This window comes from Mesoplodon densirostris, chromosome 2, assembly GCF_025265405.1.
Source record: "Mesoplodon densirostris isolate mMesDen1 chromosome 2, mMesDen1 primary haplotype, whole genome shotgun sequence".
In the NCBI taxonomy this organism is placed as follows: domain Eukaryota; kingdom Metazoa; phylum Chordata; class Mammalia; order Artiodactyla; family Ziphiidae; genus Mesoplodon; species Mesoplodon densirostris.
In genome coordinates this window covers 140,928,472-140,940,779 of record NC_082662.1, presented here as the reverse complement: position 1 = coordinate 140,940,779, position 12,308 = coordinate 140,928,472, and the positions used below count along the sequence as shown (strand labels likewise).

The following is a 12,308-nucleotide window of genomic DNA, read 5'->3' as shown; positions in this document are numbered from 1 at the left end:
GAATTCTCAAGGCAAAGTACCAGCTCCAATATCTCTCAGTTGTATTCAAGAATGATGTGGACTTTCTGGTTAGCTGTATAATAATCTTGTCTACTCTTTGCAACACTCCTTTGAAATAGTGCTATCCTTATATCCATATGACAGTGAAGTTAGCTTGGTCTTTCAGAGGTTAAATAAGTTGTCTAAATTGTGTGCTACTAAGTGGCATATCCAGGAATAGAATGCAGTGTGTCAGCCCCTAAAGTTGAATGCTCTGGTTCTTGACAGAACTTTGCTTTATAGAATTCTACTTTTATCAACATCTGTCACAGAAAGAAACTGGCTTATGAAGAAAGATATCATAGCCTCAGAATAGTGACAAAGATTTTAGAGTTGTTTTGGTCCACCTCCTACATTTTATCATTAGAAATCTGAAATTGAAAGTGCAAGTAACTTGCTCAAAGCCAAACAGATTTTTCATTCATCTTTAATTAGATACAGGTTAAGTTGAAGTTCAAATGAGTTCTAATGCCCCTAGCACACACCAAAAGGACTGTGAATGGAGGCACCCACACCTTGAGTTGAATATTCTCTAAGGAATGTGTCCTGTCATTACAAGGACTGGCTTATTTAGGGGATTTTTGTTCTCAATGGCTGGTCTTGTCTTCTTATGCCACAATAGCTGTCATAAGAAGGACTGTAGAAGTGGATTGGTAAATATTGTGGTTGATACTAGGGACAGAGAGGGAGCTTACAGTTTTTCCACCAACCCATATCAGCCTTGTACAACCAATGAGAGGGCAGCTGGGAGGACAAACAGATGCATTATGGGTAATTACTACACTTTGATCATAGAAGTGTGAAAAAAAAGAGATAAGGGGAAATCTGTTACAGGTTTAGGCTCAGGTACCCTTCTCACTACCTTAAAGATGAGGCTGTAAATTGTATTGCCTTTCTAGCAAATATGTGAGTTGGGTAGTTCACCAGTACTAGTGACTCTATACTAGAGAGCCAACAGTGGAAGAAGAGACAGCGTGCCTGGTGGACTAATGAATGTATTTTAGAACTTGTGCTGGGAAGGACTGGGTTCTAGTTCTCTACCTCGTACTAGCTGTGAGGTTTTTGGCTACATCTCTTCCCTATCCTTAACTTCCACATTAGTAAAACAAGGGGATTGGAGTATCATTTGACTTCCTCTGTTATACCTGTACCCCCTTAATTATGATTCTCTAAATCCTTGGAAGGGTTAGAATTTAGCAAAAGGCATTTCCCTATAAGTGACAGGTACTTTACTGTTCTTTACCCAGTATGTCAGCCACCTCCAGAAGTCCTACATGGTAAACACACTCCAAGCCACAAGAACAACTTTTCCTCTGGGCAGAAAGTGTTCTACAGCTGTGAGCCCGGCTATGATCTCAGAGGGGCTGCTTCTCTGCACTGCACGCCCCAGGGAGACTGGAGCCCAGAAGCTCCCAGATGTGCAGGTGCCTATACTCTTTTCTGGTTTGCAGATCAATCTCTTTGTCCCTTACATGGCAGTCTTACTCTTTTTTTTTTTCCTAGTGAAATCATGTGCTGACTTCCTGGATCAACTTCCTAATGGACATGTGCTCTTTCCACTTAATTTCCACCTTGGAGCAAAAGTGTCCTTCATTTGTGATGAGGGGTGAGTGTGAACTGGAAAAGAGACCAGGGCCACATTGATGGATGCTGATATGCTGATGCTCTGGGCAATGGGTTTTATCCAAAAAGGGGGCTGACCAATGGAGAAAAAGTACTAAAAGAGACTAATATCTCAAAGAGTGATTGGGAAGTATGGTAAGAATCAGATGGACCATGAACAGATGCTTAAAAAGGAAAAGTGGTAAATATACTGAACAGCAGAAACATAACAACAGAACTTGAATATTTAGGTGGAATATTAAGTGTTTGGATAAAATGGATAAATAGTAATTTGTAGGCATGAAGAGATAAATATTCCAGAGGTTATGTTTGATATATATATATATGTATATATATATATATATAATATACATATATATGAAAGAAAGTTATTTATAAGACAGATGACATGCAAGGATTGTGTCAGGAAATTTTTAAACCAATCATTAGTGGCATTTGGAATAGGAACAGAAGAGTAAGCAGAAGTATTTTTAATCTGTAATAATTACATATCATCTAATTAGTATTAGGCTGTGTTGAAAGAGCATGAAGACTGCTGTTCATATTTCAAGTAACATCATTAACTCTTTGTGTGAATCTAAATGATCTTGATATTATGTTCCAACACCATTGGCAGGTAAAAAGCATGGACAATAGAGCAGTTGTTCTCAGTATATTCCAAGGACTCTTGACAAGCATCAATTACCAGTCACCCAATAAAGACCCAGAGGCAATTCAGGAGCCACTGGTCTGACAATAAACCAGATGTTTTAGGATGATTGTTCTCCAAGGAATCCTCTCTCCTCACCTTTTCTTCTTTTTCCTAGATAATTTGGCTTTACTCTTCAGTAATCCAGATATGTCAGAAGTCTCATTCAGGAACATTCCAAATGTATTGGCAAAAAGAACAGTCTCTGATATCTTTCCTCATGTTCTCTGATTTGTTTAAATCAGGAGTTGTTTTCGTCCTGGTCTACTAAAAGAGGAAAATGCCACGCTTTGCATTAGAGGACAAAGTTTCTCCTAATGACAAAAGGGGGCTTGTTTGAGAGCAGTCAGGGTAAGATGGTCTCCTGAAGGTCCAGAACCAGACTAAGGAAATGCCTGTTATGTTTTTTGTACCTTCTTTAGTTCAGGCAAGTCTGATTACTGAGCTTTGACAGGTGTTATTGCTTTGTCCTCATTGGAAGCAGCAATTTTAAAAAATGTTTTGGTTTCTGAGCCTTTTTCAGCTGAGAAACAAAATAGGCTGAGCTTTTTCTTTCACCTGGGATTTAACTTAGGCATTAAATTGTGTTTTAGCAGAAGGGAAGTAGCTGAGATCTGTCAATGGATGGAAGAGAGAAATGGTGTGCTCATCCAGTCACTACTGCTTTGTTCCTTAGGTTCCAGTTAAAGGGAAGCTCAGCCAGTTACTGTATCTTGGTTGGAACGAAAAGCCTTTGGAATAACAGTGTTCCTGTGTGTGAACGTAAGTAGAAAGAATATCTGTTCAGGTCTGCATCTTTCTCCTTGTTTTTTTCATTTTCTTGTTGCATTTTACCACATGATATTATCTAATGTCTATCCCTCTGTTTATTTTGTTTTTGATAGAAATTTTTTTTTTCTTTTTTTTTTTTTTGCTGTATGTGGGCCTCTCACTGTTGTGGCCTCTCCCGTTGCGGAGCACAGGCTCCGGATGCGCAGGCCCAGTGGCCATGGCTCACGGGCCCAGCCGCTCCGCGGCATATGGGATCCTCCCAGACCGGGGCACGAACCTGTATCCCCTGCATCGGCAGGCGGACTCTTAACCACTTGCGCCACCAGGGAGGCCCGATAGAAATATTTATTGTTGAAATAGTTTCAAAGAATGTTTTTTGGGGAAATAAACCTGAACATCATGGGCTTTGTGTGTCATTCTATAAATATTTATAAACGTACTATGTGCTATAAATGGGAAGAAATGCTTCACAGATGGGGAGAAATTTATGGCTGACGCTTTGTCAAATTTTCCCTTTTTCCTTTTCAAAAATGATAGTCACACTTCAGCTTTTTTTATCCTTTCTTCAATCATCCATCCATCATATACACATTCTTTCAACAGATTTTTTTTGAGTAACTACTATGTGCCAGCCAGTCTTCTAGATACTAGGAATATGCCTGTAAACAAGACAGACTAGGTTCCTGCTCCAATGTTGTTTATATTCTTGTGCAGTGAGAAAGGCAAATATATATATATATAAATATATATATATATAAAACAAGTAAACAAGCAAACACATAAATAGACAATTTCAAATAATACTAAGTGTTATTAAGAAAAAAACAGGGTAATGCATAAAATAGTTGTGTAAAGGGGAAAAAGGAATTCCAGAAAAAAAAATTGTTTCCACTTAAAATAAAATGATTAAGGAAGAAAAAGAGAAAATAACATTTGAGCTTTGATGAAACTTGATTGATTACCAATGTGCAAAGAGAGAGGAAGAACTTTCCATGCAGATGGAGCAGAAACTACAAAGTTCCAAGGCAGAAGTGTTCCTGGCATTTTTTTGAAAAGCCTGCTCCTGACATTTCTCAGAAGCCAATATGGCTGATGTTCAGTGAGCAAATACAGAAGTATACAGAAGCAATAAAAGAGAATAACTCTATACTCTGTAAGAATTTAGGTTTTCACTCTAAGCAAGATGAAAAGCCATTGGAGTATTATGAGTAGAAAAGTAACATGATCTAACTTACTTTTAATTATTTCACTCTGGCTACTCTAGAGAGAGCTGAGTTGAAAGGATGTATCTTAGATTGAGATTCCCCCAAAAACAGTGCCAGAGACAAAGTTTGAGTTATAGTGCTCTACTGTAGGGTATAGTCCCAGGGCAGCAAAAGTGAAGGAAAACAAAAAGGGAGGTGGAGAGGAAAGAAAAGCAGATAAATAAAAGAGATTGTGTTATTGAAGTGGCCATAAGCTTCACAAAAAAGACGGCTGGTTGTTTGGCCATATAGGACATCTCCAGAGAGATTCTGTGGAACCAGAACTGACCATTAGAAGAGAAAGAACAAGCAACTTATCTGCTCGGTCTTTCCTGCCTCTCATCTTCTGTTTATTCCCAGGCTATTAAGTCCTTGGATTTCATGTTGTATTATTTCTCTCCCTGATCAGACTCTGGGGACACTAGACCCATGACCTGTTGCCTGGTACTCCACCTAAGCCAGGAAGTGATAGAAGGAGCCAGAGTGAACATGGATCCAGTCACGTTGGCTTAGATTTAGAACTACTGTGACCTCCACTGCAGTGGTACAGCAGAGGCTGTGCAGTAGCCCATCTCACCCTTGGGGCAGCTGAGACAGCCAGTGTTGTCAGGAAATGAGGTAGCAGTAGTATCAGCACTCTCAATTGGGAAAGCAACTGAAGGCCCAAAAGATACCTATAGCCAAGTAAATCTGAGGGTAGAGCTGAGGATACAAGCTGGGAGGCTATTGCAAAAATCTAACCAGAGGTGTTGGCCCAGGATAACACTGAGAGAGGTGATAAGCAGTATTCAAATTCTGGATATATTCTGAAGGTAGAAATGACAGGATTTGCTGATGGTTTAGATATAGAGTTTAAAATAGAGATTAAGTGAGATCACCCAGAGAGTGAATGGGGCCAGAGAATAGATGCATGGTCTGAGCCTTGTAAATTCAACATTAAGATGTTGGAAAGATTAGAAGGAATTGGAAAAGGAGATTAAGAAGAAGCAGCCAGTGCATTGAGAGAAAAATCAGGAGGATGAGGTATCTTGGAAGACAAGTGGAGAACTTTGTTTAAGGAGATGAGACTCAGAAACTGTGTTATTCTTCAGAGAGGTCAAATAACATGAGGACAGAAAATTATCATTGGGTTTAGCGACTTGGAGGTAATGAATGACCTCGATAAAAGCAGTTCAGTAGAGTTGTGGGGGCAAATGCCCAATTGGAATGAGTTCAAGGGACAATGAAAGGGAGGAAGGACAGACCATAGACAACATCTTAGAGGACTTCTAATGTAAAGGGGGTAGAGAAAAGGGACTACAGCTGCAAAGGAAGTGGGATTAGGGAGCTTTTTCTTTTTTAATGACAGAAATGTAACCTGTTAAATAGAGAAACACTACGAATATATCCAACCTGTACATTTATTTCTTCACTAAATCACCAGGATGTTGCTTCGTCTTCTGATTGTAATGACTGAAAGATATATATTTATTTTTTCAAATGAATACTTTGCTTTAATATTATTTGAACATATTGTACTGATTTATATAATGAAACCATAGTTATATCTTTCATGTTTGAAAGTCAGCTATTTGAAAATCTTAATGTAATTAAGAAACACGAAAGAAAGAAAGAAAATTACTCCCATGAACTCAAGGATATACCTAAAATCACTTAGTAGAGTGTAAACATTGGTTAAGCTATTCCACCCTTTGAATAGTTAGTTTATCCATAATTCTTTCAAGCTGCAGTATCCTCTTCCTAAATACAGATCAAATCAGAAGGGGAAAGGAGCATCTCTAAATAGATAACGCTCAAAAGAAGAAATGTGTGTTTCTTCAATGATAAAAACAAACTGTAAAACCTATAAGTATCTCAAAAGTCAAAACATTTCTGAGCCTTTGGAGCATGCACTGGAGTATGGAGAATGTTTCATTTCACTGTGGCAGCATTTCTGTAACCATTCATTTTGCTTTTGAGAATAACAGCCTCAAGGTATCAAGAAAAGATTAAATCATGGATAGACAAATAGTAAATGTATATATTTGGAATATATTTGGAAAAAATTCTCTAGGATGAAGATCCTTGATGTTAAAAGATCTCACCTATTTTGTGCTTAAAATAGTACTTGCTGTATAGTAGGTGCTCAAAAAAAAAAAAACCTTCTTGGTGAATTAATGGATGATTTCCTTGTTAAATGGATGTGGTTAAGAAGATTTTTGTTTATTTAAGCCTCAATTATCCAGAAGGCTTAAATCGCTGAAGAGTTCAGGATGCTTACGTCCCTTTTAGACTTTTATAATAAAAATTGATTTTGATGTAACTTCATTTAGCTGCATCTCAGCAGTGTCCTAATATATTTATTTTGTAGTTTGTACTCTCCCTAAGAGTTTACTTGTTGTGGAACTGGCAACACAGTCACAGAATCCCACAATTGTGGAATCGACTCAGATGAAAATTTAAGCATTTTAATGTAACTTTTAGCTCTTTTAGAAATTTTTTGTCCAAATCCGCTGGCTATCCTTAATGGGAACCACACAGGAAATTCTCTGGGAAGCATTTCCTGTGGAAAAGAAATATCTTGCACATGTGACCCCCACCCAGACAGAGGGATGACTTTCAGTCTCTTTAGGGAGAGCACCATCCACTGCACAAGTGACAGTCAAGGGAATGAGGTTTGGAGTATCCCTGACCCTCACTGTGAACTTTCTGGTTCTGTTGGTCAGTGCCCACTCCTATATACCCTAAATGGGTTCAGAACACCTGGACCACATCCTTTATACTTCTATAATGAGATATGGTGTTTTCTTGTGAGTTTAACTTTGTCATAAGTGGAAGTGTTGAAATTACATGCCATGGCTAAAACAGATATTTCCAGCAGTGCCAAGATGTTTGACTAGGTAAGATGCTAATCATTCTACTTGCTGGTGGAGTGGTGAGGAGAGTGGGGCAAGAGAAGAATGGAAGCTGGGATAGAGTGGGGGTGTGGCACCAACCTTGGAATACCTCATCATTGGCAAGGGAGCCCTGAGATAGAAGAGCAATCCAGTGAGAAAAGGCTACACATGATGAGAGGAATTTAACCTTTCCTTGATCTTCCTCACCCTCCAGCTGGGTGGTATATATCAGAATCCAGTGAGATTTCTTTAAATGCAGATGCCTAGGTCCCCAGCCAGGCTTATTGAATGGGCAAATAGAAGCAGTCTCCACCAAGGAGGAGATAGTTGAGTTCAGACTCTATTTCAAATTATGCAGCATACAGTATACCCTCTCATAAAGAAGACCTAGCTTCTTAGAGGAAGCTACTGAATGGCTTAGTCTGTTTTGTCCTTGTTCTTGAATGTCTGCATCAGAATGAGAAGATTGGTCTATTAGTATCCTAGGGCTGCCATAAACCATGAACTAGGTAGCTTAGAACAACAGAAATTAGTTCTCTCACAGGTCTATGGGCTGGAAGTCTGAAATCAAGGTGTTGGCAGGGCTGCACTCTGTCCTATGGCTCTAAAAGGAGGATCCTTCTTGCAGCTTCTGGTGGCTCCTAGCATTACTTGGCTTGTGGACACATCACTTAAATCCCTGCCTCTGTCTTCACATGGCCTTCTCTCCAATATCTCTGTGTCTCAAATCTCCACTTCCTCTCTCTTAAAAGCACAGGGAGCTCAGCTTGGTGCTCTGTGATGAGGTGGGATGAGGTGCTCTGTGATGCTCTAGATGGGTGGGATGGGGGGGTGGGAGGGAGGTGTAAGAGGAAGAGGATATATGTATACATATAGCTGAATCATTTTGTTGTACATCAGAAACTAACACAACATTGTAAAGCAATTATCCTGCAATAAAAAAGATAAAAGCAAAAAAAAAAAAAAGAAAGAAAGACATCAGCAGTCACTGGAGTTAGGGTTCACTCTGGTAAACCAGGATAATTTCATCTCAAGTTCATTACCTTAATTGTATCTGAAATGACCCTTATTCCAAATGAGTTCCCATTCTAATGTTTTAGATGGTTGTATCTTTTGGGGGACATCATTCACCCACTACAAGTGGTGACTGCTATTTAGTACCAGAGAAGCAGCTTATGGTAGGCATCCTGAGACTGAGGTAGGGAGGAATAAGTGAAAAGAGACAGTAAATATGTCTTAATATACATGAGTATGTTAACACCAGTAAATGAGGATGTAATGGTTAACTTAACTCTCGATAAAGGCACCCTGATAGGAGGCCTGTCATGTGAAACTATTGGCTAAAACTCTTGCTTTGAACAGAAAGGCCAAAAAGGTGAACAGTCTTCCAAGCAGTAAAAATTTCCTGATGGGGGGCTTCCCTGGTGGTGTAGTTGTTGAGAGTCTGCCTGCTGATGCAGCGGACACGGGTTCGTGCCCCGGTCCGGGAAGATCCCACATGCCGCAGAGCGGCTGGGCCCGTGAGCTATGGCCGCTGAGCCTGTGTGTCCGGAGCCTGTTCTCCGCAACAGGAGAGGCCACAACAGTGAGAGGCCCGCGTACTGCAAAAAAAAAAAAAATTTCCTGATGGGTAGATGCTATTGTAAGGCACCATCCTAAGGTAGCTTCAGGGGTTACCTTAGGGGAAGAAACTCTTTTGCCATTATTATGTCTCTGTTTCTGTGATCCCATCTATCAGCTCAGTTGGAGAGAAAGAGGAGATAGGGTGGAAGTCTCTCTGCTCACTTTGATATTTCTGTGGTTTTGGTCTTCAAGTATTGTAAAGCCCCTAAACAGTTTCCATTTACAAAGCCTACAATCCTGACTGATGAGTCTGAGTTTCCAGTTGGGACATCTTTGTATTATGAATGCTTCCTTGGGTATTTTGAAAATATGTTCTCTATCACCTGCTTAGAAAACTTGGTCTCGTCAAGTGCCAAGATATTTAGAGATATGAGTAACCCCTTCCTGGGAGCCAATTCATGTATATCAAAGAATCTGTGAGATCTGATTTAATTTGTTCAAATTTTGAAGGTGAGACATCTAAGTTTGCCCAAGGTATTTAAATGGAGGGTGGACTTGTAAGTCATCCCTTCTTATTGCCTTGCATTTCTACACCTTGACTAGATATTCATTTCATAGGAATGGCTCTCACAAGAGGAATTGGAGGAGAATTTTCCATTCACTGGGGGTTACCCTTGGTGGCTAAAACCATGAAATGAATAAAACAGGGCACAAGAAAATTATGTGGGTCACAGTGAATTGTGCTTGGCTAACTAAGATAGGAGGAAAATCCCAAATCTAAGGCCTTTGATTTAGGCTGATGGGATGGAAAACCACAAATGACCTTTATTGGGTGATTTGATGGGATTATTTAACCACAAATGGCCTTTATTGGGTGATGCTCATTGGTCATTTTAAAAGCAGGTGCCCTATAGCTACTTGTATAGTGAGTTTTCTCAAAGTGGTCAATTCTGTAGAACAATCAGAAGTATACAGGCTGTTCAGTATGCTGCACTCCAGTCTGAATCTTAAAACCAAATGTAAATTGAACTGTACTTCCTGAATTCTGCTTCTTTTCTGTAGGAAAATCATGTGGAAGACCTCCAGAACCCTTCAATGGCATGGTGCACATAAACACAGACACCCGGTTTGGATCAACAGTTAATTATTCATGTAATAAAGGGTGAGTTGGGAGCACTATCTTTGGAATGTGAGTTGCAGAACAGCAATGCCAACCTTCCACCCAGTCTAAGATATGCAAACCAGACTACTGACGTATGTACTTCAAAAAGTAAGCAATAGGACTTTTGGGTAGAGATGGTAGCTTGAACAACATAGGCATGTGACCAAGGAATCTAAAAAAAGAAGGCGCAATGTGTACCTGTATTAAAACTAGGGGGGGGGGCACCATGCTTCTGCTGAAGGTAGTACATGAGAAAGATATTCACTGGATAAAAAGGACCAGCTTGCCAAATAAATAAAAGGAAACATGCTGGTTGAACCATGCAAACATCCTTAACAGGTTAGCGGGTGTATAGCTGATTAGAAGACCCTGGGGCAGGGTTTGGGAGGATAAATATTAAAGGTAACAGCAGCTCTGGGAAATGTAAGTGTTAAAGTGCACACAGAGTGGGGACCTTAAGGGAGTTCTTGCACTTGACTTTTCCCTGGAATGGGGAAACATGCTAGAAGCCATTGCCTCAACTTAGAGGGAGCAATTAAAGAATGTTGACTAATTTTCAGTTGGCACAATCACTTAGAGGGAAAAAAGGTATCTATATTAAATCTTCCTGCAAAAACTGCCCCTAGTAATTGGCCCCATGCTATTCTGCCCAGGCTATTATACCTATGATCCAGCAAGTTTAAATTAGGATAAATCAATATTCACCCCTTCTCACTTTATCTGAGCTTAGGAGACTTAAAAACTTTCCATACAATCTCATCACCAGCCCCTTCTCACCTCCTCTCAGGAATAAGCCTAAAGCTCTCTCTGTGGTGAGCAAGCCAAAACATCATTAAATATAAGGTAAGATACAGCAGTTGAAAATAAAAAGACTAATTTGAGAAATCAGAGAAAATATTCCTCTATAGATCAGAGTATTCCAATAAACATGGGAATAAGCTACAAAACAGGATACTAGAAATCTCTCATATGTGTTTATAACATAGAATCTATGAAAGGCATTTATAAGATTTAATGATCTGATATTAGGAAAATTTACCTATGGATAAAACACACAGGAATCTAAAAAGCAGCAATAATCAGGAGATTGAATCCAGGAAAAAAACAAAGAGATCATTAGAAAATAAGATTAAATTCTCTAGAATTAATCCAGGACAAAACTGGAAATTATACACATATTCACTCACACACAATCTAGATATGAGAAAAACAAAAGAAAGCAGAAAAAAGTGAAGCATTAATTAGCACATAATGGAAGATAGTTTCTCAGACCAGAATAAAAAAGACAAATGCAAGGTTAATGGTAAGAGGCACTGGCCGTACATGAAGGAAATTTATGAAATTCAGATACTGAATAAAAATACTGCAACTATCGAGAGATAAAATAAATAGAAAAAGAAGAACTTCATTTTGGCATCAAAAGTCTCTTCCACACACTAAATTACAGAAATTAGTGTTTGAGAGAAAATATTATGCCATAAAATATCTGTGCTCAGCCAAGCTATCATTTATCTCCAAGGCACAAATGTATAGTCTTACATGAGTAAGAACCCAAAACATATGCCAGTTAGATATGATTCCTGAAAAAAGAATAATTCTCACAAAAATATGAGGAAATTTTTAAAAGAAGAAATCAAAGAAATAGTAGTGAGTCACAAAACTATTTAAACAGAGTTAAAATTGTTATTTTTAATATGGTTGTGAAACTAAATATAATGGCAGAACTAATTCTTAAAAGAGAACTCATGTATGAAAGGAATTAGAGTAAACTTGATATAAATAATAGATTTTTATCACAACAACTAGGAAGTTGGTGATGCAGTAAAAATATATATATATGCTTAAGTTATAATACATACAGATAAGTACATATTCTTGACATGATAAAGAAGATATTATTCCATGCTAGTATAAAATCAAAATATATAAATTCAAAATCACAATGGCAATCAAAAAAGCACAACCACTTGGTCCATATGACAAAAGAGGGGTAAGAAAAAGAAGAACTAGGAAGCTTTCTATCTCTCTTGCTGGAAACAGCATCAGCAGAGCAAGAATGGAGCTCGTTTTATACAGTACTGAGTTCCAACCCTGGGAATTGTTAAATAAATAAAAGGAAAGAACACTATAAGCAAGATAAAATGTGTAAGTTATTACAGTACCTGTGATGGCTTAAATTCCCCTTTTGAAGAACAATGCCTTCTAAATATAGTCAATAAAAACTTCAAACTACATGATAATTAAAAGGCACATTTCTAAAATAAAATAATAGAAAAATTCCATTTATAATTGTATCAAACAATAAAATCCTTAGACATAAATTTAACCAAGGAGACATAAGA

General features: G+C 38.4%; 1 protein-coding gene across 1 annotated transcript in view; it reads left to right on the top strand.

Moving 5' to 3' along the window:
* The window catches only part of CR1 (complement C3b/C4b receptor 1 (Knops blood group)), a 156,723-nt gene that overhangs the window by 90,909 nt on the left and 53,506 nt on the right, over positions 1–12,308 (top strand). The window contains exons 37-42 of the mRNA XM_060078239.1: positions 1,287–1,463; positions 1,543–1,645; positions 3,027–3,112; positions 6,838–7,068; positions 9,058–9,237; positions 9,867–9,966. Of these exons, the coding sequence (XP_059934222.1) occupies positions 1,287–1,463; positions 1,543–1,645; positions 3,027–3,112; positions 6,838–7,068; positions 9,058–9,237; positions 9,867–9,966 (877 nt within the window). The remainder of the gene's footprint in view (positions 1–1,286; positions 1,464–1,542; positions 1,646–3,026; positions 3,113–6,837; positions 7,069–9,057; positions 9,238–9,866; positions 9,967–12,308) is intronic.